This window comes from Chaetodon trifascialis, chromosome 24 (assembly GCF_039877785.1).
Source record: "Chaetodon trifascialis isolate fChaTrf1 chromosome 24, fChaTrf1.hap1, whole genome shotgun sequence".
Taxonomy (NCBI): domain Eukaryota; kingdom Metazoa; phylum Chordata; class Actinopteri; order Chaetodontiformes; family Chaetodontidae; genus Chaetodon; species Chaetodon trifascialis.
Genome location: NC_092079.1, coordinates 2,822,957 through 2,847,009, shown reverse-complemented (window position 1 = coordinate 2,847,009; position 24,053 = coordinate 2,822,957). Strand labels below are relative to the sequence as shown.

At 42.4% G+C, this 24,053-nt stretch overlaps 1 protein-coding gene across 1 annotated transcript; it reads left to right on the top strand.

Moving 5' to 3' along the window:
• Nucleotides 1-1,814: 1,814 nt before the first annotated feature.
• On the top strand, nucleotides 1,815-21,114 carry LOC139328046 (piggyBac transposable element-derived protein 3-like). The gene is made up of 4 exons (XM_070958161.1): nucleotides 1,815-1,856; nucleotides 3,773-5,083; nucleotides 9,017-9,035; nucleotides 21,089-21,114. Exons 1-4 carry the CDS (start codon nucleotides 1,815-1,817, stop codon nucleotides 21,112-21,114), a joined length of 1,398 nt encoding a protein of 465 aa, XP_070814262.1.
• Nucleotides 21,115-24,053: the final 2,939 nt, after the last annotated feature.

Sequence of the window (24,053 nt, the reverse complement as noted above, 5' to 3'; positions counted from 1 at the left end):
GGAGACAATTGGTAGTAGAGGGTGATTATGACAATGGATGGCAGGGATGGTATAAATGCAGTCATTGGTGGAGCATGTGTCTGTGTCTCTTGGGCTCGTTTGTGCTTGGCACGTCTGTCACTATTGGCTTGTATCGCTTTACCCTGCGTGTGATACACTAAAATCTGTGTGGCATATTTCACAAAAAGCCTGATTTTGACCGACGCTGCTCCTCATTAAGTACGGGTAAGCCTCCTCCCATTTGGTGAGACACTTGAGCAAACTTGGAGCCTTTCTGGCAGGTACTCCATCTCTTTTGTGTTGTTCTTCTTGTTGTTTTATTGGCTGGGGGGCATTTGAGTGGTGGTTGGGTCTACCATCAATGTTACAGCCAAACCTTTTTACATATTTTTTGTATGGGAGAATCCTGGGAAAAGGAGAGGGTTAACAGGTCTGCAATCTCCTTACGAGACTACAACTAACAACGAGTTATCACATGAACAAATGCTCATTGTGTGTACTGTAAGAAGCCATAGTCAATGAATGCCTGTCTGGCGTTCATGCTATCTAAAAATGATTTAAAACCACTTAAGAAAGCAGTTACACCATATGACGTGCCTTTATTACAGTGAACACAGCCAATGTCAATATTCAGAAATAAATATGTTTCTGTATTTTACACTGTATTGCAATAAATTGACAAGTTGAGAGGATCAAGCAAAAAACGCCAATGTAAACATCTTTTCTCAATACTTTTTTTATATTTTCTTAAACTAATATATTGATTAATTACTAAAAATATAATTCATTGACTAATCAGTGATTTGGTGCAGCCCAACATGCCCAGCCCAATAGTCAAAAAAAGTGAGATGATCTAGTTGTACAATTACACTCCATGCATGGAGTATTGGTATTGGTGCACAGTAACTGGTATTAAGGGAATTCAGTCTGTTTTTGGGTGTTCTCTGAATTCACTGTTGACAAAATTCCCCTATGGCCCTGAGGTAGTTGTTCATTTTCATCCACTGTGGTGCTGCTAATATGTGAACGCTGTACATTAAATCTCATATTCTAAAAGGCACTCTTCACATTTTCTCTGACTCAGGCAGGGGAAAGCTTCTGCAGAAATAGGCTCTTTTGCACCTGAACCTTCTGCATCTGTAGCCAGAGGGGACTTCTGTGAAGTGACAATGGAGTGGATGGCCTGGGTCATCTGCTATTATTGTATTTTTGTGTGAAATTGCTCCATCAATGGGGCCAGGTAGGTTGGGAGTGAAGAGGGTTACCAAATGTGTTCCAGCATTTCTGATATTCAGGAGAAGTTTTTTCCTTGCTTCTTCTGACTGTGAGTACAGTGATGAAAAACAGACAGTGCTAGTTTGATTATGCAGCAGGACCGTGTGCTAGTCTGCAGGTAACTCCATTTATAATGGACACATCCATTGATTTCCACTGTGAAACGTATCTGGGTCTTGTCAGTCCAAGCAGGGGGAAATCTGTAATGTTTCTGACCACGTTCAGACCACTTTAAAAACATCAGCTGCACTGTTTTGCTGGATGACATGTCCCTTCATTGTGATGAACAAGGGCACTGTAGTTCATTTTGAGTCATTTCCATGTCAACAGTCCAACAATCTTCAACTAAAAATAGCTGCAATGCAAATTCACTATTTACTTCTGTTTGAGTGATGTTGGCTAGAAATTAGGGATCGACCATTTATCGGCCGATATTCGGCATATTTTCGATGATCGCCATCGGCCGTTTTTTCCACTGCTCTTTTGGCTCTGATGCAGCTGTCTCTCCGCCTGAAGTCACCCCTCTTGGCTATGTAACAATGTCCCGCCCACAGCCCTCAGTAATTGGCTACATGGCACAAGTGAGTCAGTGACAGCCAATCAACACTGAAGCCTCTACATGCAGTGGCACAGACAAGAAGAAGCAGACAACTGCTCCGGCGATCCAGTAGAGATGAAGCAACAGAGTCAGTCTAAGTTGTAATAAAACCCTCTGTGATGAAGTTTTAAAAATACCACAACTTTATGATTAATTTCAGTGATAACAGAAGAAGACATAACGACATACCGGTAGGTGGACCATAGCAAGTATAAGGGAGGAAAACATGCTGCGTTCCGCTGTTTGGCTCTGCAGATGAAACTGTTCACAACTTCAACAAGACGTATTTCATGATGACCCACTGCCACGTTATAACTACCGCAACTGCTTTATAGCAGGGGCCAGACACACAATAATAATATAGGCCCTTTCAGTTACCATTACTTTGTGAGAATAATAAATCTCCTAACGTGTCTCAGCCCGTGCGGTGGTTCCTGGTTTATCAATAGCCAACAACGGAGGTGATTATAGCCTATAAGTTTAACAGTACTACACGCTAACGTGTCCTTGTTTGTTTACAGTCGCCTCTCCCTCAGCGCTCATGCTATCATTACACTATGGTGCAGCAATGTAACTACTGGTGTTAAATGATCGTCTTTTTGCCTGTCACTCGTAAAGTCCAGGGATATGAGTCAGGCAGAGAGCACACGTCGAGGAGATTATTCACAGTGTGTTTTATTTTCAATCAATAATAATTTACCGTCACGTCTACAACTCACGTGCGTAATGAAGCCTTTATTGTTTGCATTTACAGTTGCTAAGTGCCTTATTCTTATTTATGTAATATGACATACAGTTCTAAGCACAAGAGTTTACATCTAGCCTACTGTTCTGAGATTCAGAATATGCCTTTATTTCTCTAAATATATATAAATAAATATAATAATAAGGAACTATAAGTGGAAAAACTCTGGGAACCCCTGAAAGTTTAATTTTTATTTACTCATTATGCTGTTTTATGTAAAAATTCAATCTGAAAAGTAACTACTAAAGCTATCAAATAAATGTAGTGAGCCAAGGTTCCTGCCACCCTCTTTATTGGTTTGCTCTTAACCCTTTATTGGGCAAGGAACCATATATGGTAACTTCCACAGGCTTTAAAAACGGCACCCCCGTGTCTCTTTAAGAAGGGGCAGAATCACATGACTTCATCCAGCCAATCAACAAAGGTCAGGCTACATCACAACATAATCACGATGGCCTTTGACCAATTACAAGTGAGCCAGAGGATCTCAAACTTCCTTGTTTCATCAGAAGTCAAAAAATGCAATGGTCTGTCCTCTACTGGATCCCAAACTACAGTGCTAGCATCCAAATTAACCATGGTAAGTGGATGAAACTCACACAAACTGTTGTTGAATAGTTTTACTAAATGTTGGCATAAGTGTTGTTTGTGTTGAATTTCTAGAATGTAATGAAATTTTCATCTGAAAAAAGGAGACCCCATATTTGATCATACACCCTGTTCACATAACACTAGAGAATGTGCCGGCAAGTCTTTTTATAGACATACGGCCCATATGTATAGCAAGCCATGTTTAGTGTATTTTTTCACCAATAATGAAATGTAATTTAAAAAAACAGTACTCAATAGTACATTGGATGTTTCCACAGAATTATATAAGCTTATACAATGTTCCAGTGAAAAATGTAACCCCTTTAAATAGATTTTCATGCTAATAATAGTTAAATATCCCTGAACACCAAACTATATATCTATATCTATATATCTATATATACACACACACACACACACACACACACACACACATATATATACATACACACACGCACACACACACACACACACACACATATATATATATGAATGTATCGCTGCCATAGCAGGAAAAAAATAATGGATCAGTTTGTTATAACGTGAAAAGCTTATTGTTCTAGCAAGAGGTTTTTCATGACCACAAGAACAACAGGTATGAAGATGATGACCAGCCAGCACCACAGGCCAAGAGGCCCACCAAGGAGAAAACATCCACAGCCAGACTAACCACCTGGAAGATGGTTGACCTAAATAACCCAGCCCTGCCTGAATACCAGCACTCTCCCCCTGACTTCGTTGGGACTCCATTTGAGTACTTCAGCAGGTACTTCAGCCCCCAAGTCATCAGGCACATAACATACCAGACCAACTTATACGCAACTCAGAAAGACGTCACCACCACTGAAGATGAGATGCTAAATTTTGTGGCTATCCTGATCTACATGGGGATTGTTGAGCTGCCCTCAGTTGATGACTACTGGGCAATGGACACCAGGGTCCCCCAAGTTGCAAACCTCATGTCATCTAAGAGGTTCAGGCTGATGAGGAGGCTTGTCCACTTCAACGACAACACTCAGATCCCTGGCACTGTCCACCGATTCTTCAAGATCCGGCCACTGTTCAGCTTCCTGAATACTGCCTTCAGGAGGGAGCCACAAACCCCCAAGCAGTCTGTGGATGAGGTCATGGTTGCCTACAAAGGCAAGACAGCTGGTAACCTGAGGCAGTACATCAAGAACAAGCCAGACAAATGGGGATTCAAACTGTTTGCCAGGGCTTCTGCAGATGGCTTCATTCAGGACATGGTGCTCTACCAGGGGAAGACTACGTTGGAGGCCCACAGTGTCCCCCTGATGCCTAAACTAAGAACTTTGGGTGCCACCAGTCAGATAGTCACCGTCCTGGTCAGCACTATGCCCCCCTCTCCCACCACAGCCATTTTTGCAGACAACTACTTTATCAGCCTGGAGTTGGTGCGGTACCTAAAGGACAAGAACTGCAGGTTCACAGGGACAGCCAGGGATAACAGAATAGGGAAGCCTCCACTCAAGTCCATCAAGGAGATGGAGAAGAAGGCTGTTCCTCAGGGTACCTGCAGCTACGTCACCGGTGATGATGGGATCCTAGCCCTCAGGTGGAAGGACAACAAGATTGTCACTCTGCTGTCAACAGACATGGGAGTGGAGTCCACATCCTCAGTCCACCGGTACTGCAGTGAGACCAAGCAGAAGGAGGAAGTGAGCTGCCCCACTGCCATCAAAAGCTACAATTCCAACATGGGTGGAATTGACAAGAGTGACATGCTGGTCCATCTCTACCGTAGCCCCATGAAATCCAAGAGGTGGTACATGCGGCTGTTTGCATATGCAATTGATGTCAGCCTCACAAATGCCTGGGTCATCTACAAGCAGGACAAGCATTTTGACAGTGTCGTAAGTTCTGTAAAATATATGTCTGACTGGTGATTTGAAAATAAATGTTCCTTCATCTTTATATGTGTATTTTTTTAAATAATATATCCACATATTATTTGGAGTTTTTTTTATCCTAGATGGGCGAGGAACCGTATATGGTAATTTCGTTGACTTTGATTTGCAGCCTAAATATGAAACTTTTTAAAAAAGTCAAAAAAGAAAAAATGTCCTCTTATATCCACCAATGACACTCCAGGGTTGAAATTTTAAATTTCCAAGTATTTCAATGAGTGCCCTATACATTAAGGGAAAAGGAAGGGAATCAGTAATCATCACTTTTTGTTTTAAAATAATTAAACTTAAAAGCATTTCAAATAAGATTTTGTGTTTGCGTTATTTTACAAAAAGTTAAGATTCTTTTTTTTCCACAAAACGAACAGTATACTGTATTCATTCTAGTCCCAGGTGTGTTACTTTAAATTTTGACACCAAAACTTTCATTTTTACTGCAAACGAATATTGGTTCTAAATATCGGCTATCGGTTTCGCTTGATTATTAATAATCGGTATCGGCATCAGCCCTGAAAAATCCATATCGGTCGATCTCTACTAGAAATGTCTTAAAAGGGAACCACAGGGCTTGGAGCTGAGAGCCACAGACAGGGCATCGAAGTCAGTAAGTATAAAGAGCTGGACTAGTGAGTTGTTGGATAGTATGAAAAGAATTACACCAAATTGTTTAAGTGCTGCCACCTTCTATCAAATGTATTTTCTACAGGTCTAAACAGAGCCAAAAAGGTGAAAACGGAAAAACTCTGCAGATGTAACTGAATTAATCATCATCATCAAGCCAAAGCCACTAGACTCCGTTTACAGAAACAGTAATATTGTCATTGTGAAACACACTTTATTTAAAGCCAACAGAAACAAATCAAACTCACCAAAACCTTCTTGGTTCGTCCTTGCACTGTTTTAACGATCACCACCAACTCTGGTTTGGATGAAATAAACACTTAATTCATAACACTTTTTTGACCTGAAAGTGGGCTAATTCATTTGAACTTGCCAGCAAGTGACCTTCATTATCTGCAGTGTTTTAATGGCAATCCATCCAATAGTTCTCAAGACATCTCACACAGAACTACAAATGTTAACTTCAGTTTAACAACAGTTTCAACAGTTGTTGAGATTTGAGTCTGGACCACAGTGCTGGAGCTACAGACCTTGAGCCGACCGCTCACAAGGCCAACAATTGTTGGGTGCTCCTTTAATGGCCTTTTTTTTAAAGTAGTTTATTCAGTTTTGAAAAGTTGTGACGAACCAAAAGTCATGATGTCTCCATCTGACATACAGACAACTCTGAAGAAGTTCAAGAAAATACCTGTCTGCTCTCAGAAATCACAACCATTTTGATCTTTTTTTTGCATGAAACCGCTGTTTATTATGAGAACAGTCCTTGATTTGCTACACCAATGAAACTGCAGTACCTCTGATAAAGGCTTTTCATTATGATGTCTTTTACATCAGCAGTTATAAAAAATACATCCTTGAGTAAAGTTCAGGCCCATTCGCCAGACGTATTATGTAGAAAGAACATCCATTGTTCCCTTCGTAAATTTCAACAGCTTTGAAAGATCTTAAGATCTCACATTTTCTTTTTTAAATCCCCTTGAGGACACCATTATCCTCGTCTCACTGGCTGATTGATCCAATTTCCTGATTAATATCTCACCCAAAATCATTTGAGGACCCACACACACATCCTCCACTGGGTATCTGACTGAACAAGGCACACTTCCATCAGAAAGGCTCTGAATGAGACGCTAGAGCGCGAGCTGTGAATTGTTTCGCCGGCAGCAGCATTCCTGGTCTCATGGGTAAAGAACTTCTGAGTAGATCAAGAGTGGAGCTGACCAAGATAGCTGTCTGTCCAAGTCCTTCGGCAAAGTCTATTATACAGGTTTCATCAGGTCAAAATCCTATTCTTGAGATCAAAACAATCTTTGAAGTCGAGGATGGTCTTTTGATGTTAAAAAAAAAAAAAATCGGGATGACCGATGGTTAACCACTCAGGTCTTTAAAACCAGTGGTTAAGAAGAAAAAGAAACACCCAGGAGTTTTTTGCTCTCTACTCCGGGGACAAAGAATGTCTCTCTTTGTAGCCTCTCGTTTCATGAAAACATGTCAAGAGGCTGTCACTCCTCGTAAAAAAAAAGGAAACTTAATAAAAGGACAGCTGAAGGTAACTCATGAAGAAATGCAAAGACACAGCATCTTAATTAAAATCACACGAATCTGATGGGACAAATATTACTCTTCATCGGTTTCAAATTTAACTTCGATTGGGCGAAATGCTCAGTTTTCTTTTTCAGTCTTGCTTTTCAACACTTGAACATACATTACACCCACACCCAACAGCTACACTGGTGGCAAATGATGAATCTATTCAGCACCTTTAATTTTGCAAGAGAAACTATCAAGCTAACACAACAGCACCACTGTGTTAATCTTGAGCTTACATTTCCATTTTATTCTACTTTTGCTGCTTGTGTCCCTTTCACATCAAGTGATATGAAGGAAACTGATAAAAAAAAAAAAAAAAAAGCACAGTATTTGTATTTTCAGACATCAAAAACTCTCCGGAGCTGGAGCTGCACTGACGCAACATGATATAAAATTGATCATTCAGACTGAATCAGTGGCATCATGGAGAGTCCAGGTAGAAAATGGACTTCCTTCTACTTTAATTCCACATGAATACTTTGATTGTGGGGGGACTTTAGACTGGGACTACTTTGTGCTGCACATTTGAGCAGAGCTGGTAATGAGCAGCTACTCGTATCAGTGCAACTCAGCCTTGCACTGGATTTCTGTATTTACAGTACGTGCAGTGACCTCATATGACCTTTCCAAATAAATCCACCGTCTAGTGAAAATTGCTCTGTCGAGGATTTTGCAGAACAGACTGCCACATTCTTATTACATTTCTCAATTACAGGACTGGGTGAGCGCAGCAAAAAGACAAGAAAGTAATGATCAAACACAAGCGCAGACGTGTTCAACGTCCTCTCTCTTCCTGTCTGCTGCAACATGGCTCAAAGCTGCGAAGTCTAGACTCAAAAGCAAAGGTTGCAAAGCGCACAGACGAACTTGCTCGAGGGGAATCGGGGCTAAAAATATTTAAATCTTACATGAAGTCTGGTTTGAAGAACTTCAGTGACATTCAAGAGCTTCTTAAGGGCTGAATAGCACATTTAAGAACAAAAACAAAGAGACGGCAATTAGTCCTTGATTCCAGACAAAGGTGTCGATTTTGGGAGCTGAAATGACAGCTTTGACTGGCAGATTTTATCAGCTGTAGTTGGCTAATTAAGCCAATGTTAGCTTTGTACAAGAAAATGGTATTAGGATGGGGACTTCCTGATATGTTTAGCACTGTTACGCTATCTCAGGTGAAGTTGGCTGGCGTTGCCATGGCGTAAATTTGGAGGGCAAGCACAGCCTGCTTTCACCCTCCCCCTGGATATTTGCTCTTTCAAGATTTTCTTCATTGTGGCAAAGCAGCAGAATACTATCTGAACAGAGGACGGAGCGGTCAAGGGGACGGATTCACGCGGCTCCAACCAGGATCTCAGGGTAGTTACTCTCTTAAAAGGCACGTAATTCATACACTTAGCAGCTGGACATTCACAGGGGCCACCAAATGTGCATCTGAATAAAACATGCGTCATAAAATCAGATAACAGGGACGTTTCTAAACCTCATGGGCCCATATAAAAGTTATACATCACTGATAAACAAAATTAATTGCCCTCTCTCTTTCCTGCCGTTAATTGCCTTTGGGCGTTTCATTGTACAGCTTAGCTCCGTATTTGTTTTTACATTATTTATTCATATGGCAAATTATCATTCTTTACACTCCTCTCTCTCCCTCTCGATTTTCCTTTCCAGCTGAATCCAGAGGTCCGAGGTGAGCAGCAGCAGAACATTTCTGCCATGAATAAAGCATTTCGAGCCCTCTTTCAACATCACTATTAAGCAATTTACTGTTTGAGTCAGTGCAGCTAATAAGCTCCTGCACACCACCACAGGGATTTGTGTTACATTACCACAGGAAATGTGTTTCATAGTCGCCCAGTGGTCAAGCTGAAACGCACACTCTCTCCTCTGGGTTAAGAGTCATGTCACGGTGTTTACACACAATTATGTAAAAATCTGAGGCTGTAAAAACAGAAAAGGTTTGACAATACTGACATTTATTTTGTGGCACTTACAGTATTTGAGGCCACAAGACTCAATTTCATTCCTCCCTGCTCTATAAGCAGCTGTGCCGATCAGTTTGGGGGGTGTCTATCTTTTATTAAAGATTTCTTTGCCAGCACTGTCTTTTCCCCATACCAAATGAACGCACAAGCACGCTTTTTATTCTTGCCACGTTTCAGCGATACGTACGGTACAGCAGCCTGAATAAAACACCAAAATAATAGAATTTGCACCACGATGCGGGCGTACTCTCACTCTAATTGGCTTGCGGACATTGCGCCGTGTTTCTGTCAAGCGTCTTGAGCGGAAAAACGGCTGAATGTTGTTAAAAATAAATGCTCAAATGAGACATGATTATGAAGCCATAATAGCTGAGAGAAATGGACTGTGCTTTTAGAATTGCCAATTTAGGGATCAAGATGAGCTTTGGCACTCAAACGAAAAGCTTTTCAACACTCTTAACATGATATTAGAAATGTCTGTTTTGAAATTGGGAGTCCAGGCGAAATGTGTGGGGTAATCGATGTCTCTCTAAAATGCTGCTTCAATCAATAGACCACCTTTTGTTGAACAGCGCAGCAATGAAACTCAAAGCAGATCAGCTTTGTAAAGCAAAGGATTTCCTTTTTTTAATTCAGCAGTGTCAGTCAATGACGGGGCGTCTTTCGTGCCGTTCTTTGACTTCAAATGCCGCAATATCACAAAGCAACAAAAACAGAGAGGAGGAGGCGAAACACTGCTATCCATCTCCATTTACTTCTCTGGCTTCTCTGTCTCTCTCCTCAGCTCAGTGAGACTGAGGCTCTGCCTTCTCGCTCAATTTAGACTTTGTTTGTCACTCTGCAAACTTTTTCCATTGGCTGAAAGGGGCTTGATCTACACGCTACGAGAGAGGAGCTAGCCACACACGTGTGCTGTGCATTCACGAGGATGCTGGGAAGTCTGAAAGAGATCAAACCCCTTGCAAGGGCTGTAATTCACAACCCCGAGGTGGAGCAAAAGCAAGACGTAGCTTTGAGGATCATGCACATGAGGCATGTGATTAAATGAATTATTTGTGGCAAGATGCTCATATGCCATGTTGTACTCTGTCAACTAAGCCCGCCACATCTCCCTGGAAAAGCTCTTACACTCACATCGCCGCCGATGTCCGCAAATAGCCGCGTCTACCGACAAAAGCCTTTTTCCTCCTTCTACCTGCTGCAGTTGTACTCAGTGCACCCTGAAGGGCTGTATTGTCTATGTTAATTCACACTGGCGGATTATCATAATGCTCCCCAAGTGTTAGTTAACATGTTGCTATGGATTTCGTGCTGTTACACTGAATTCCCGCAGCAGGGGAGCTTACCCAAGAGCTGAATCATAGCGACAGAGCAAACCGTGACTGCAATCGCTTTGTGAAATGCGTTCCTCCCTGAACCAAAGCTGGATCAGATCGGCTTGTTCACAGTGACCAACTCTATTTTTCCTTGTGCATCTTAATAGTTGGACTCCTAATTTTCAAATCAAACGACAAAGAGCATTTGCACGACTTGAGTTCAAATTGCACGCAGGCCAAGACGGTGGTTCTCAGCCACTCTCCCCTACAAACACATGAAAAGAAGCACTTCTGCTAAAGAGGAATACTGTGTCTTCAGAGAGGTCCAAACAGCAGCATGAGGATGTCAAATTTCTCAGGTAAGAGGGAAGCTGTTTTAACCCTCCAGTACATCCAGACATAAGGTGTGAGGTGGAAAAACTGAGGCAAAATGTGACAAAGTGCAGCGGACTTAGCAAATAAAGCAAAAAATAGCAAAGGACATTAGATTTGTGTGGAGTGATGAGGAGATTTCCTCAAACCGGTACATGTAAATAAACATAAACGGCGTATTTCCATCATGCCACCATTCAAGCTTTGACTGGTGCTCGTTTCATTACCATCCTGGCCTGAACGGGGCATCCAGCTGGTTAAGCCATTTGTCATTTATCCTTTGCGCAATTTCAAAAGACTCACGCGGAGCCCTCACACAATGACAACAATGCCACGGTGTCACATGACAGGAGGCAAAAGGTGTCACTCTGCATCACTTTTGTTTCTGGCTGCCCCAACTCTGAGTCCTGCAGCGGCATGTCTCTCAAAAACCAATAAAAGTTTGGATGATATAGTGATTTAATTTCAGCTAACTTTAGCATTATCATTAATTCTCAGCTACTCGTAGTTCTGCAGCCACCACAGCAAAATTATTTTTTTTTCCTTCCAGCCAAAGCGGTCAAATGGGCTGCTGCTCGGGCAACTATAGCGTGGCCTTGTGGACACCCTTGAGGCTAAGCTAAACAGATCAACTGTCCAACCGTGACGTGACGTTTGCATCATGGTTCAGCTCACTATCTCTCACACACAAGCATACGTACAATCACAGTGCTTTAACCCCCCCCCACTGGTGTCCATGTCTCAGAGTGATTAATGGTTGCTCATTGTACCTCACACTCACATGCATTCCGCTGTTTGATTGATGAGCCCGCATGCTTGACAGATGCACAGATGTGGCACGGCAGAGCAGCCCAGGCACGGAGCGCCACCTCGGTCCTGCCTCCATCAGCAGCCACCTCCTACTTAGCAACGACAGAGAGAGGAAATAATGAGAGACAGAGAGAGAAAAAGAATGAAATTGTCATTTTCAAAGAGCAAATATCTTTTGCTTTCTTATTTGAGCCGGTCAAAAAAAGCAACTGGTTGACATTTGGTGGAAATATCACAGTGGATACATGAAACGAAAGTGACAGGTGACCAAGCTAATGTGCCTTCATGGGGCGTACTGTTACTATGATGCTTTTTGATCAGAAAAGTGTTGCCTCGGGGCTCCCCGGTGGCTCAGCTGGATACAGTGTTTGCTTAACAAGTGCAACATCCCGGGTCTGAATCATTAGTTTACTGGGGTTGGGCTCAGAAACAGATTCAGGAGGCAGATGAGATGCGATACAACAATCTTAACTCAGAGATAAAAGAGCCCTCCGATCTGTTTCGGCAGGCGCGGGGAAAGAAATCCAACAAACAGTCGGCAGACAGCCACACTCGGAGGTAGAAGCTGAGGCCAAAACCAGCACGGGCAGGAATAAAGAGCTCCAGAACAGGAGGACAGCAACATGCACAGGCTAGCAAACTAATCAGGTATGGTCACACGACACACGACAGATCCAAGCATGCATTTCCTGTTTCAGCGTGAGCTCAACAATAAAGTCGCGTTTCCATTACACAGTTCCAGCTCTACTCGACTCGGTTCTACTCTACTCTACTTGGTTTTGTTGAGTCAACGTAGGCGGGGTCGTCATACCACGGCTGCGCGAAACTGCCATGACGTCAATTTGTACACGACGCAAATAGAGCCGACAAACAATGGAGGACATCGAGGCGATGTTGTATTTGCTGCTCGGTTTGTGGCTTTTTGTCACACACAAAGCAAGAGAAGAAACCCAGAAAAGGCTTCGGGCTGCAAGGCAGAACACTCTGGAAAAGTACAGGCGAGTTTGGGAATTCATTCAGCAGTGTGACGCCCGGCGTTACAATGGAGGGGGCGGGATTGTTTTTCCGGTGTTGGACGTCGCAGACCAGTGACAACACTCTCTGGCCAATCAGTGGCTGACAGGCTGTTGACGTCACACATATAGTATCGCCTCTACTCGCTTGGAACCTCGCCAGAGCAGGTACTAAAAATAGTATCGGGTACCAGGTACTATCCCTAATGGAAACACAAAACAACCGGGTAGAGTCGAGTCGAGTCGCGCTAGTGGAAATGTGGCATAACAGCACCGCTGCACTGCATTTGGACGCAAAGTCATGCGATCAGCGTTTGCAGCATCAGATTTGGTTGTAAAATAAAATCCACTGAAAACACAGGCCATCTGTGCTGATTTGGTGATTGACACAGAGGACGTCGAAGGTAAAAATGTAGTCATGTCATTTGTTTGTCACTCAATGACGTTGCTGTCAATCAAGACCAGAGCCCTCTTTAAGAACAGACTTCTTTATGTATCAGCTTGTTCAAACTTAAGCACCTAACTCAGCTTTAAGAGAAGTGAAGCTTTCCAGTTCACGCCCAAGCAGTCACGAAATAAAATGTAATATCGTGAAAATGCCTGCAGAGAACTCCTTGGTTGACGTGAACCAATATGGAAAACAAGTCTTATCTACGGGTACTGTATGTGACACCGTCTCTCTATGATCCATCTGATCCACTGGCGCTCACTGTGCTGCTTTTGAGCTACAAAACAGAAGTGTAGAGAGAAACTCTCTATTCTGGTCTGGTGCTGCTGAAGTGAAAGTGGTGGTTTCTGCAGGAGCGGCAGACAGAGCCATAAATCATATGTCTACTAATGGCAGTTCCAAATGAGCCCTCTCATCAGACAAGACAAGTGCCTTGCTTTGTGTGCTACTTCAGGCTCCACTATAACATCTGTGCGCTCTCAAGCAACTGTGCATGAGATGTGTGTTGCCCTTGTATTCATTAGGAATTGTCTACTGAGCCCTAACAGTTCAATTTAGAGTAATTTAGAGCGTATCTGAAAAGCAGGCTGTGACAAACAATCAAGAGCAGAGTCTTCTCACACTGATGTCGTTGGGTGTTATTATTTCTACAAAAAATGCCACATTTTAAACCAGAGAAAAACTTTCCTCTTGATTGCCAGGTGAAATATACAAACTTTAACGACATTTTATTTGAGAACTTGTCCTGCAGTGCTCAAAATCTCTGAACTGTCACAGCTTTAAAGCTCACACGCAAAGAGGACGGGATGTGTGGAAGATATTGGTGTTTTAATATCTACTCTATAGCGCTACGGGACCATTAAAATGAAAACTGTTTAACTTTAAAGTGACCTGAGCCCAGTCCGAGCGAGGGTGAGGGTTTTCAAGTGCACTCGTGCCGAGATGAGGATAATCCGGCGACTGATGCGACACCCGGCTCTGAAACCAGAAATTAAAAGTCATATGTATTCTGCAGCCTGCGAGACCGTGACACAATTTGATGTCTAACCCCCAGAAGGGGTCAGTGTTTCTTTTTGAGTGCCAAAACCATTGAATGTTGGGGCCTTTGTTCCATTTGGCAAGCGTATAATGGAGTTTGAGAGGGGTATGCTGGTGCTGTATGGAGATAGGGACTGAATGGAGCAGAATGTAATTACTATACCTGTCTATGCAACAATGGCTAACCACCTTTGTCGCCCCTCACTCCACTTGAAGAAGCCAGACAGCAAGTGCTGTTGGACCATGGGAGCACAAAAGCCGCCCTTGCCACGACTCCCAAATCAGTGTCTTGCACTCGCACACAGACAAGAGAAAAAGGGATATGTCACAGTGCTCTTTAAAAAGATGTGTCTTGATGTGAATGTCTACTTTTCCAGCAACGCTGGCAATGTATGTTTTTCTGCATTTGACTGCTTCGCTGTGTAAAAAAAATACAATTTTTAAGATGATGCGTGACCAAGAAGGGACGTTATACTGCGGCAGGCATAAAAGTCGCAGGCATGCAAACATAAAAATAACCAGGCAATAAAAATCACAACTACTTAAAGGGAGAGAGAAATGTATAAAATGTCTGGTTAAGGCAGCACATGTCAAGTCATAATGTCATTACATCCCATTTCCACCTTTTATTTTCCCTAAAGAGGCGTTAAGGGTGGAAAATCACCTAATTTCACACTATATGTTCTGTATCAGCTTCATTTAAACTCTATGATGTATGCACATACACATGATGATTTTTCCACCATTCCAATATTTTGTTTCTATATGCGTATATATAAATACACTGTCTCATTTTTAGAGAGCATATGCATGGCAGCTCCTCTCCGGGTCTCCGAAATAGCAAAAAGTAAAGTTATCCACAATGAAAAGAAGCATATCGTTCAGATTTTTTTTTTTTTTTGTTCTGAATTTAACCATCACTTTGTACATTAGGAAAGGAAGAGCAAGAGAAAGAAAAACGGTGGACAAAAGAGACCTGTGAAGAATATTAAGAGTAAGTGCTTCCATTTAAAAATGCCAAGCAGTAGCTGAGCACTTCTCAAAAAAAGACAGATAAAGCGGTTGAATGATGATCCATATTCTCCATGTTTTTTGTACATGTTCCCCCCAAATAAAAATTCTTGGATCTCTCCGAGACTTCAGGCTCATGCCTCTACACACCTCTAATGGCCATCTAAAGCCCTCCATCTGCACAGTAATGAAGACTACCTCTTCCTTTGCTTGAAATAAGTCAAGCAGTGTTGCATTTGTCAATATGTCAATACAGTCTCCGCCCCCTCCATCTCTGCTTTTGTGTGGACTGAGCCAGCAGCAGAGAATGATGTGCTCCCCCTCATGGCGGTAGCTGGTTATTACGCTAAAATATGGCCATCATGCTGTGAATTGGTATACTTTTCCATCATTTACTGTCTTTCCCGCTCTGTTATATGTTGCATGAGAAGGACGGGCTGCTCAGCAGGTGTCACCTTTGGACAGCTTGTTTGAATATATGACCTCTTAGTTATCATGCATGCAGCATGAGCAGCAACCTGCCCTCATGCATGCATGCCAGTAACAGAGGAAATATACTGTCAATGCATGATGGTGTCGCTCTGTGATGAAGGAACGTGATAAAGAGGAGCACAAGGAAGGGGAGAATATGGCTAATGATGATGGCGACTGTAAGCATGGTGGGAATGATGATGAATGATGCAATAAAATGACAGAAGGTAGCAGGAAATGCACATGAGCTCATCTCTGGCCCTGAGTCTGCTCTGATTTCCCCTGTTCCAGCCTGATATTGGTTAAAAAGCAGCCCAAGCTGAAATCAACCTATGCAAGAAGAACTGAAACAGTTGTCCTTCAAAGCTCACTAGCGCTTCAGTCAGCACTTGAAAAAAGGAGCAGATGCGGTGGCCTGGCAGGTAAAAACCACTTGTAAACAGCAGAACGTTGGGCTTCTTCCAGGCACCTTGGTGTTTTCACAGAATTGTCACCGATCACAGAGTGTTGGAAGCGTACCTGCTGGCACGAGCAGTCAGGCACTTGAGGTTTTCCATCCCTTTGGGTCGTGTTTGATCAGTTTTATATTTTAGTGTATTCTATTAATGTATTCTGGGGAGGTTTTGTATTATAAAGACACATAGTGGCTGTTAAATGGATCAAATAAGGGACATTTCAATAAGCTCTTATCATTGAGCCTCACACTGACTGCAGCTCTTCACCATAAAATCTATTTTATCGCTGCTTTGACTCATTACAAGATTGATTTCTTAATGCACCAGGTGAATATGCTTCCACACAGGGCACAGGATGATGAAGCACTCTTTTCCCCATGCACTTAATTTAAATACAGCTTGGACAAACCTGATTTCGTTGAATACCTATTCATTTGTGTTTTAGAATTTAATTTATCTAGTCTTTGGAAACCAAACGGCACAGCAAAGTCAGTTCAAGGTTGCTTTTTCTTTGCTTCTGTTGACAAAATGCATTGTTGGAACCAAAGTGACACGGTTTCCCTGAAAAGCTGCTGGAATGGATATCTTTATATTAACAATCAATCCAATTATTGTAGAATTTTAAAGGGGTCACTCACTCTAAAGAGCCAGCTATTTCCCAAAAGAGAGGCTAAAAGAGGGCTAACTAGGCAACCCTTTGCTAGCATGCTGGATATGTCAACTTTATATGGTGATTGCATGTCAACACGGTGTTTATGGGTTGTTGTGCTGTCACTCTGTGGCCAAAAAAATAAATAAATAAATCAAGTGAAGTGCACATGAATACAACACTTTTTCCTGCTCATGTTTTAACTTACCGCCATCTTTGTTTCTGGAGCCAGAAAATCCACGTTCAGGAAACGGGGCTGGAGCTGGGAGGAAGTTCAGGAAGAGCAGAAACCCCCGCAGCTGATTCATCTGACAATGAAACAAATGTAACTTCTGTCATCAGATATTCAATGCAGTTCTGTGCTTGACAGTTTTTGATGCTCTATTTCAGTCGGTACCAATAAAGTACCGATGGTTGAAATGGCCTTTCCAGGCTCAAATTTCTTGGGTCTCCATACATTGACAAGTTGTGATGTTTCAAGCCATTTGTATTCAGCTTGTGGTACATGCAGCTTGTTAGCATCCTCAGCGTCTTGCTCAAGAACACGTCAGCAGAGTGGACACATTCCAAGACAGCGACTCCAGTCTGCTCCTCTGTTTTTGTCAGAGACCAGACTCTGTTTACCCACCGGGCCACACTGCCACTCCACAATGCTTTGCTATTCTCGCAACTTGAAAAGTGTCAAGCAAGAACGGATTTCTTTTCATACTCTGGCCTTTCTCACTTTTAGGCGACAGCTGCTGAGTTGGCACACGAGCTCCGTGCTCTTAAGCACAATCTCGGCTACGACAGCAGCGCTGACGTTGCACAGACACAGAGGACACTCTGTGGATCTTTGTGGCTCTTTGTGATTGGCAAAAAGATATCAAGTGGAAGGACCAAAGCAAAAGCAATTTTCGGGAGCTGAGGGGAATATATTGAGGTCAAGTGAACTTCGTTTTTTCCCACATTCACTTTACATGAAGTCTGGTCTCTAACACATTCATTATGTCTGAACAGCGGCCCCCTAACAGCTCATGGCACAGTCCTGAATACTGATTTCCTGAGCTCTCGTGATGTATTCATGCAATAGTTATGTTACATGTGACAGCAGTATGGTAGTCTCAGTGGGTGGTAACTTCAAAATAAAAGCCCTTATTGCATTTTTTTTTTTTTTTTTTTTTTACTAAAAGCCATTCAAATTTATCTTTCTGTTTTAACTCTTTTCCAACATTGTGTATTTGCAGTATGATTTTGAGCTAAATTTACAAAATCTCACCTTCACTGTGTGCAATTGCTACATGCAAGTGCGATAAAACAAACAATGGGAGAGACTGAAAATCAAAACAAATGCGTTTAAAACGCTCATCAGTCGACATCTCTATGAAGGCAGAGAGGAAAATCACCTTCCAGCTTTCAGAAAGAAATCAAAAACCCAATAATTGCTCATAGTCTGAGCAGTGGGAGCTTATTTTCAGTAGCGTTCGGCTATCCTCAAAGAACCCTGACACCACACACAAAACACACTCAGACGCAGAGTGACAGACAGCGGGCGAAAGGTAAAATGTGCTTGGATGCATGATTTTACGGTCCCCGCTTTAATGTCTGTCTGCGATTCTGCAAAAGGCATCTCACTCGGTGGGTTTATTGACCGGGTCCTTTCTGCGTCAGCTGCAATGACCATCAGATCAGCCATCCTTTGCTTCACAGTTTATGAACTTCAAAGCCGAGCGGCCAGAAGTGAGCAGATGATGGACTGCGGGGACGTTAAAGAGAGATAGCGAAAGAGCCAAGGCTCTGCTCCTAGCTGTTTAATTTCAAATGAGGGGGATGACAAGGCATCCTGCGAGTGGAAAGTATGGGTGAGCTGATAGGTAGTAAATAAATCACAGCAATAGCATACTGACGCACAAGGCTCTGTGATGCTTTCTAAGTAGTAAGTAGGAGTTTCTGATCAATACGTACATTTATAGGGGAGCCAGGAAAGAGGAGAGCTTGTTTGCATCCTTGGAGTACTCTGGCTGGTGGGTTCTGAGCATGGTGGATATTTACAAGTGAGGACCTGAAGCAGCAGAGGAAGCCAAAAATAAAATGCATCAGTTCCTTTTGGTCGGAGGTTAAATGCCAAATTTTGGAGATATTTCCAAGCCAAACATGCCTCATGCACAGGCTTGTCCAGAGTCAAATAAAAGCTCATTCCCTTTTGTTTTTTCTCCTGGAGACAGTTAGCGTAGTAGAAAGAGCTAGCCTGGCTCTGTCCAAAGCTATCAAATCCAGCTTTTAGCATCTCTGAAGCTCACATTATTTCTTGATTGTCTAATCCACAGGAAACCCAAAGTCATCAGGGGATAGGACACAACAAGATTTTAAATGTTTATTGTGCGCTGCAGAGGTGCTAGCAGGCTGTTTTTATTACCTTCAGGCAATCTGTTTCCCCCTTTCTCCTCCTTGTGTGAAAATAAGTGATCGGCTGCTGATGGTTGAGCGTCATATCAATCATCTAACTCTTAGCAAGGAAGCAAATAAGTGTAACTATTGCCTTAAGGACAGAAAATGAATTGAAAAGTCCTCTCCCTCCATTCATCTTTGTTATGGCTGGCATGGGCATGCAGTGTAATGGCTCTTCGTTCTAAGTGGACCGCAGCAATCATTTCAATTAGTCTCCGTCTTAATCTGTTATTTCTGAGGATGGAATTCCATGTTTCCGTTGAAGCGGCAAAGCAAACTTTTCAACCTGTCCAATTTCTTACAATTAGTGAGAAGTGCTTTCATAAAACATGATGCATGGGAGATACTGAAAATCCCATCACTCCCGAACCTTTTCGATAATAAAACTGGGCAACTCAGGGGAGAAAGAGAGCAGGATTGGCTTTATAAATACAACTAATACACCAATTCAAAAATTCAGAGTTGGGCGCCTGGACACCAAAGACCTGAATGTGTAATTTTTCTCCTTTATTTTAGTCTGAATAAATTTAGTTTGTCTTAAGATCTTGATTGCTAGTTTCAGCCAGACAATTGGATCCGGGGCCTGTTGCACACATCTGTACGAAGCCTGTAACCGTTTGTGCCGGCGTCATGAATTTAATGAGCTCAGTCTTTGTGGAGGAAAGATGACCTTCTGAAACGACAAGAAGAAAAAAAAAAAAGACTTTGTCCCTACTCAAATAAAATAGCAGCAAATGTCATCCTCGATGTCCGGTGGCCGATGATAGGGTTGTTGTGCAGCTCTCTGATTCCCACATCTGTGCACTATCCATGCCCACACACCTACACCTACAATGGAATGCCCCATTTGATACACAGCCCCAAAATGCTCAATATGAAGGCTTAATGCTGAAACACATGACCGTGCAGTGACAATAAACGCATTTTAAGGTTCAGGAAGTGAGGGCCTCCTAGAATCTGTTTGATCCACCCACACAGCTCCGCGTTCCCACACTTCCTGAGGAAAACAACAACACAGACCTGTTGCTCTTTTTCTCAGCTGATGACTTCGACCTCGCTTGACCTCTCTCCACGCCAGTGGAGTGCCTTTTCCAGGTTTTAGTCAGCCCCCACAAATGACTTCTGATTTGCTCATTTCACAACTGCCCCTGCAGTATTGTATTTACAATTGGATTGTTCAGCCAAAATGGGTCCAAAAACATCACAATGAGGAACGCAGGTACATATTGATCGAGGTGAGTACAACCCTTCGACTGAAGAAGTAACGATTGACGGTTGAGGCAGAGACTCTCCACTGCAGGAGGCTTTTTGTCCTGAAGCTGTTATGATCTTTATGATATTTGATGGAGTCAGGTCAGCCTTAGTATCAATGAACGCACAAATAAGGATTCTCAAATGCATTTTGGGATTTATCTATAAATAAAACACAAACATACCTATCACTGTATATATGACAAAAATCCACATATAACAAAATAAGGCTCGCAAATCAATTTCAGATGCACGCACAAGTCTTTTCCTTGTTTGAAATAAATGGAATAAATCCACAAATATTCAAAAGCACTTGCAGAAACATATTTGGATGTTGGATCCTGAACCTGCATTTACAAGCTGCTTGTCTTGTGTGATGATTCATTATTACTGAGACTGATCTGACTCTTAGAGGATGGCATTGATTTTAATGAAGCTTGTTAATTTACACATTATGTGCATTAATCCCCCGATGTTTTCCTGTTTCCTCCAACCAGGTGGATACAAGCAGGGCCACAACTAACGATTGTTTTCACCGTTGATGAATCTGTCAAGTATTTTCTTGATTATTGGTTGTTTGGTCTATAGAGTGTCCGAAAATGGTGAAGAATATCAGCCAAAGCCCGGGGTGGCATTCTCAAATGTGAATAGTAGCGCTGTCAAAAATATTGCGTTATTAACGCGTTAAGGCAAATCAATTTTAATGGCGTCATTTTTTTTTATTGCGATATTAACACTCTTTGTGACCTAGTGAACTTTTAGTTTTTTTATAAACTGTGGCCACTGCTAGTAACGTAAGAAAAACCAAGGGATCCGGTTGTAATCCAGAAACAAAACAATAGGCACGTCCCACGCACGTGTTTGGTCTTGTCTGCTCGCTAGCTGTGAAAGAGTAGGCTACCGGTTTGTGTGGATGTTAAGCGCGAAATGCCGAATTGGATGCGAACAAGATTCTGAATGGAAAGTTAAGTTTCAAAAAGTGCCCATATGGTTCAACTGACAAGACCAAAGTTATCTGTGTGAATTGTCGGTGTGAAATGGATTATCACCGTAGCACATCCAGTCTGAAATACCACTTGATGGCCAAACACACGACGAATGCGAATTCTCCGCCGCCTTCTTGTCAAAACCAGGCGTCAATGGCGTCAAATAAAGAATTTTAGGGACAATTCTGTGATGATAATATTGAACTATAAGACAGGATGTGCATAAAGGGGATCCTGATTAGCTGGAAGTATTCATGAGCAGTATATGATAAGATGATAAAACAATATTTTGACAGGAGGTGTGCATTTGAGAGGTTTGGCATTGATTGATCAGATTGATAAAGAGGATTAAAAAAGGTTCAGCCAGCAAAAGTGAACCTTCCGACCCAAACCAAGACTGGAGGATTTGAGCTCAACACCACTTTGCAAGATGCAACTTCATGTTCATCTACCCCACTCTACTACTACTCTCTTTTTTCTTTTTTTTTAACAACCTTGTTTCTGCTGCTGTAAATAAATCCAATTTTCGAGACCTTGAAGTGACGCAGTGTGTCTGTGAACTTTGGGAGCCAGGGATGAAAAGCGTGTCTTTGATGCATGTTGCTGGGTGTCCTTCACTTCACAATGGCCTATATTTAGGTGCTTTAATTGCTACACTTGTGGTATACTGCCTTCGCAGTTCAGGATTAAACATTTAAGGTTGTGCATGAAACAATGATGGCGTGATTACTGCTGCAGCACCTGAACCTGCACTGTACTGTGCTGCTGAGTGGCAGGAACAAACCACAGATGGGGTCATACAAAGTGTGTAGACCAACTCCATAAAACATACATCTCCCCGCTGGGCAGAATCACTCTCTCCTCAGTGTCTGATTCACCCCTCAGGGAGCAATCACTCTCCAGTACCTTCAATACTTCTTGAGACAGTCGCTTTCCTTTGCCCATCAGCGCAGCACACACTGCACTTCTCTTGCTTTGCTTTCGTTTTGATTTGCCTTGTTGCTTTGCTTTGCTTTGACGGAAATTCTCCGCCGCTCAGAATAAGTGTCGACCACCACCCGCATGCATTCATCAGCCAAAATAATGATTTCCCATTTCTGCTTGAATTTCCTGCCGAAGTAGAGTGTCCCACCATGCTGAAAACGTGTGAGGCTCTATTGAATATATAGGGTTTGTGGCTTTTCAGTTTCCTTGTCGGCAGATTTAGATTGCTTGCAGTGAACTGGTTCATTCTGGGGCCAGGTCAGTGTCATTTAAGACAGCTCTAATCAATACTCCGATATTAACTACAGCTCAAGTGACTGTGTGTAATATGAAAGGGTCACTTCTCATGACAACCCTGCAGAATTAGCAACCAACCCTGCAGCTCCCCTCAAATCCACTGGTTCCTTTAGCATATTTTAGCTGTCTTTTTTCATTTCATGGTGTACAACTTTATTGTTGTGGTTCAGTCTCACTCATCAACCCTGAGCAGGTGGGCAGGAGGAAGCCTGGGGGGGCTGCCAACTGAATATGCAAGTGTGAAGTTATGTATTTTCAGTGCAGAATAGGGATTCTGTGGCAATGTCATGAGCGACAGTAGCAACACAACTTGCAACCACTCACTGGGCTAGCAGCCATGCACCACCCAAGCGGCAACACACACACGCACAAGCGTTCCATTTCCGCAGCCTGCGGTCGGGACATAGGTGAATTTATTATTATTATTCTTCCTGTCAATTAAAGCAAGCACTTGTTTGAAAAAATAAGTCGTTTCTCGCGATTCTCGACTGATGCAAACTTTTTCAAGGTACAATCACAACAGGGGGCATAATAAACGTCAACAGTAGGCACACAACCGCTGTTACTATTGATGCAACACTGAGGCAACTCACCAATTAAGGCTCTCAGTGATCCAGATGCTCACACACCCTACACAATAACAAACGTCGTCTTCCACTTGTTTTATCGTGTCAAGATCGACCAATCACAATCGATTTTGCACATGACTGGTGCTTCTAAGAGCCAATTAAATTCTGAACAAGCAGATATACTACTTCAGTGGACTATGACAGCTCCCGACACTTCAAATCAGTGATTTCAGTGATAAGATGAATATTACACACAACTTGAACCATGTATGTACTCCAAATGGTTCAATAACAGCTATCAGTTGACTTAGGGTATGCCTTGGATAGGCATTTTAGGCTAGTATTTACTGGACAGGTTTGGGGTTAAAATTATTTCTATCTAAGCTTCTTAGCAGCATCCTCTTCAAGTAAGTAAAACAGTTGTGACAAAACCTATTGGAAGCTAGCTGCCCAGCAGACATACAAAGTTAGCACAACGTTAGCAACTAGCAGGAGCTAGTGAAGGTCACGTCACATTTAGCAGCTAAAGAGGAAAATACAGTTGGAAAAACAGATTAAAAATGAGCTGAAAGGTATTAAAAGTAGAGGAAATATTCAAGAGGTCGCCAGAAACATGACTCAAGCGT

Bases quoted from the DNA above. Each gene is read 5' to 3' on its own strand.
- LOC139328046 (XM_070958161.1), top strand. From the start codon at position 1,815: ATGTCCCGCCCACAGCCCTCAGTAATTGGCTACATGGCACAA. The intron at 1,857-3,772 runs GTGAGTCAGTGA...TTATTGTTCTAG, and splicing joins TAATTGGCTACATGGCACAA to CAAGAGGTTTTTCATGACCA.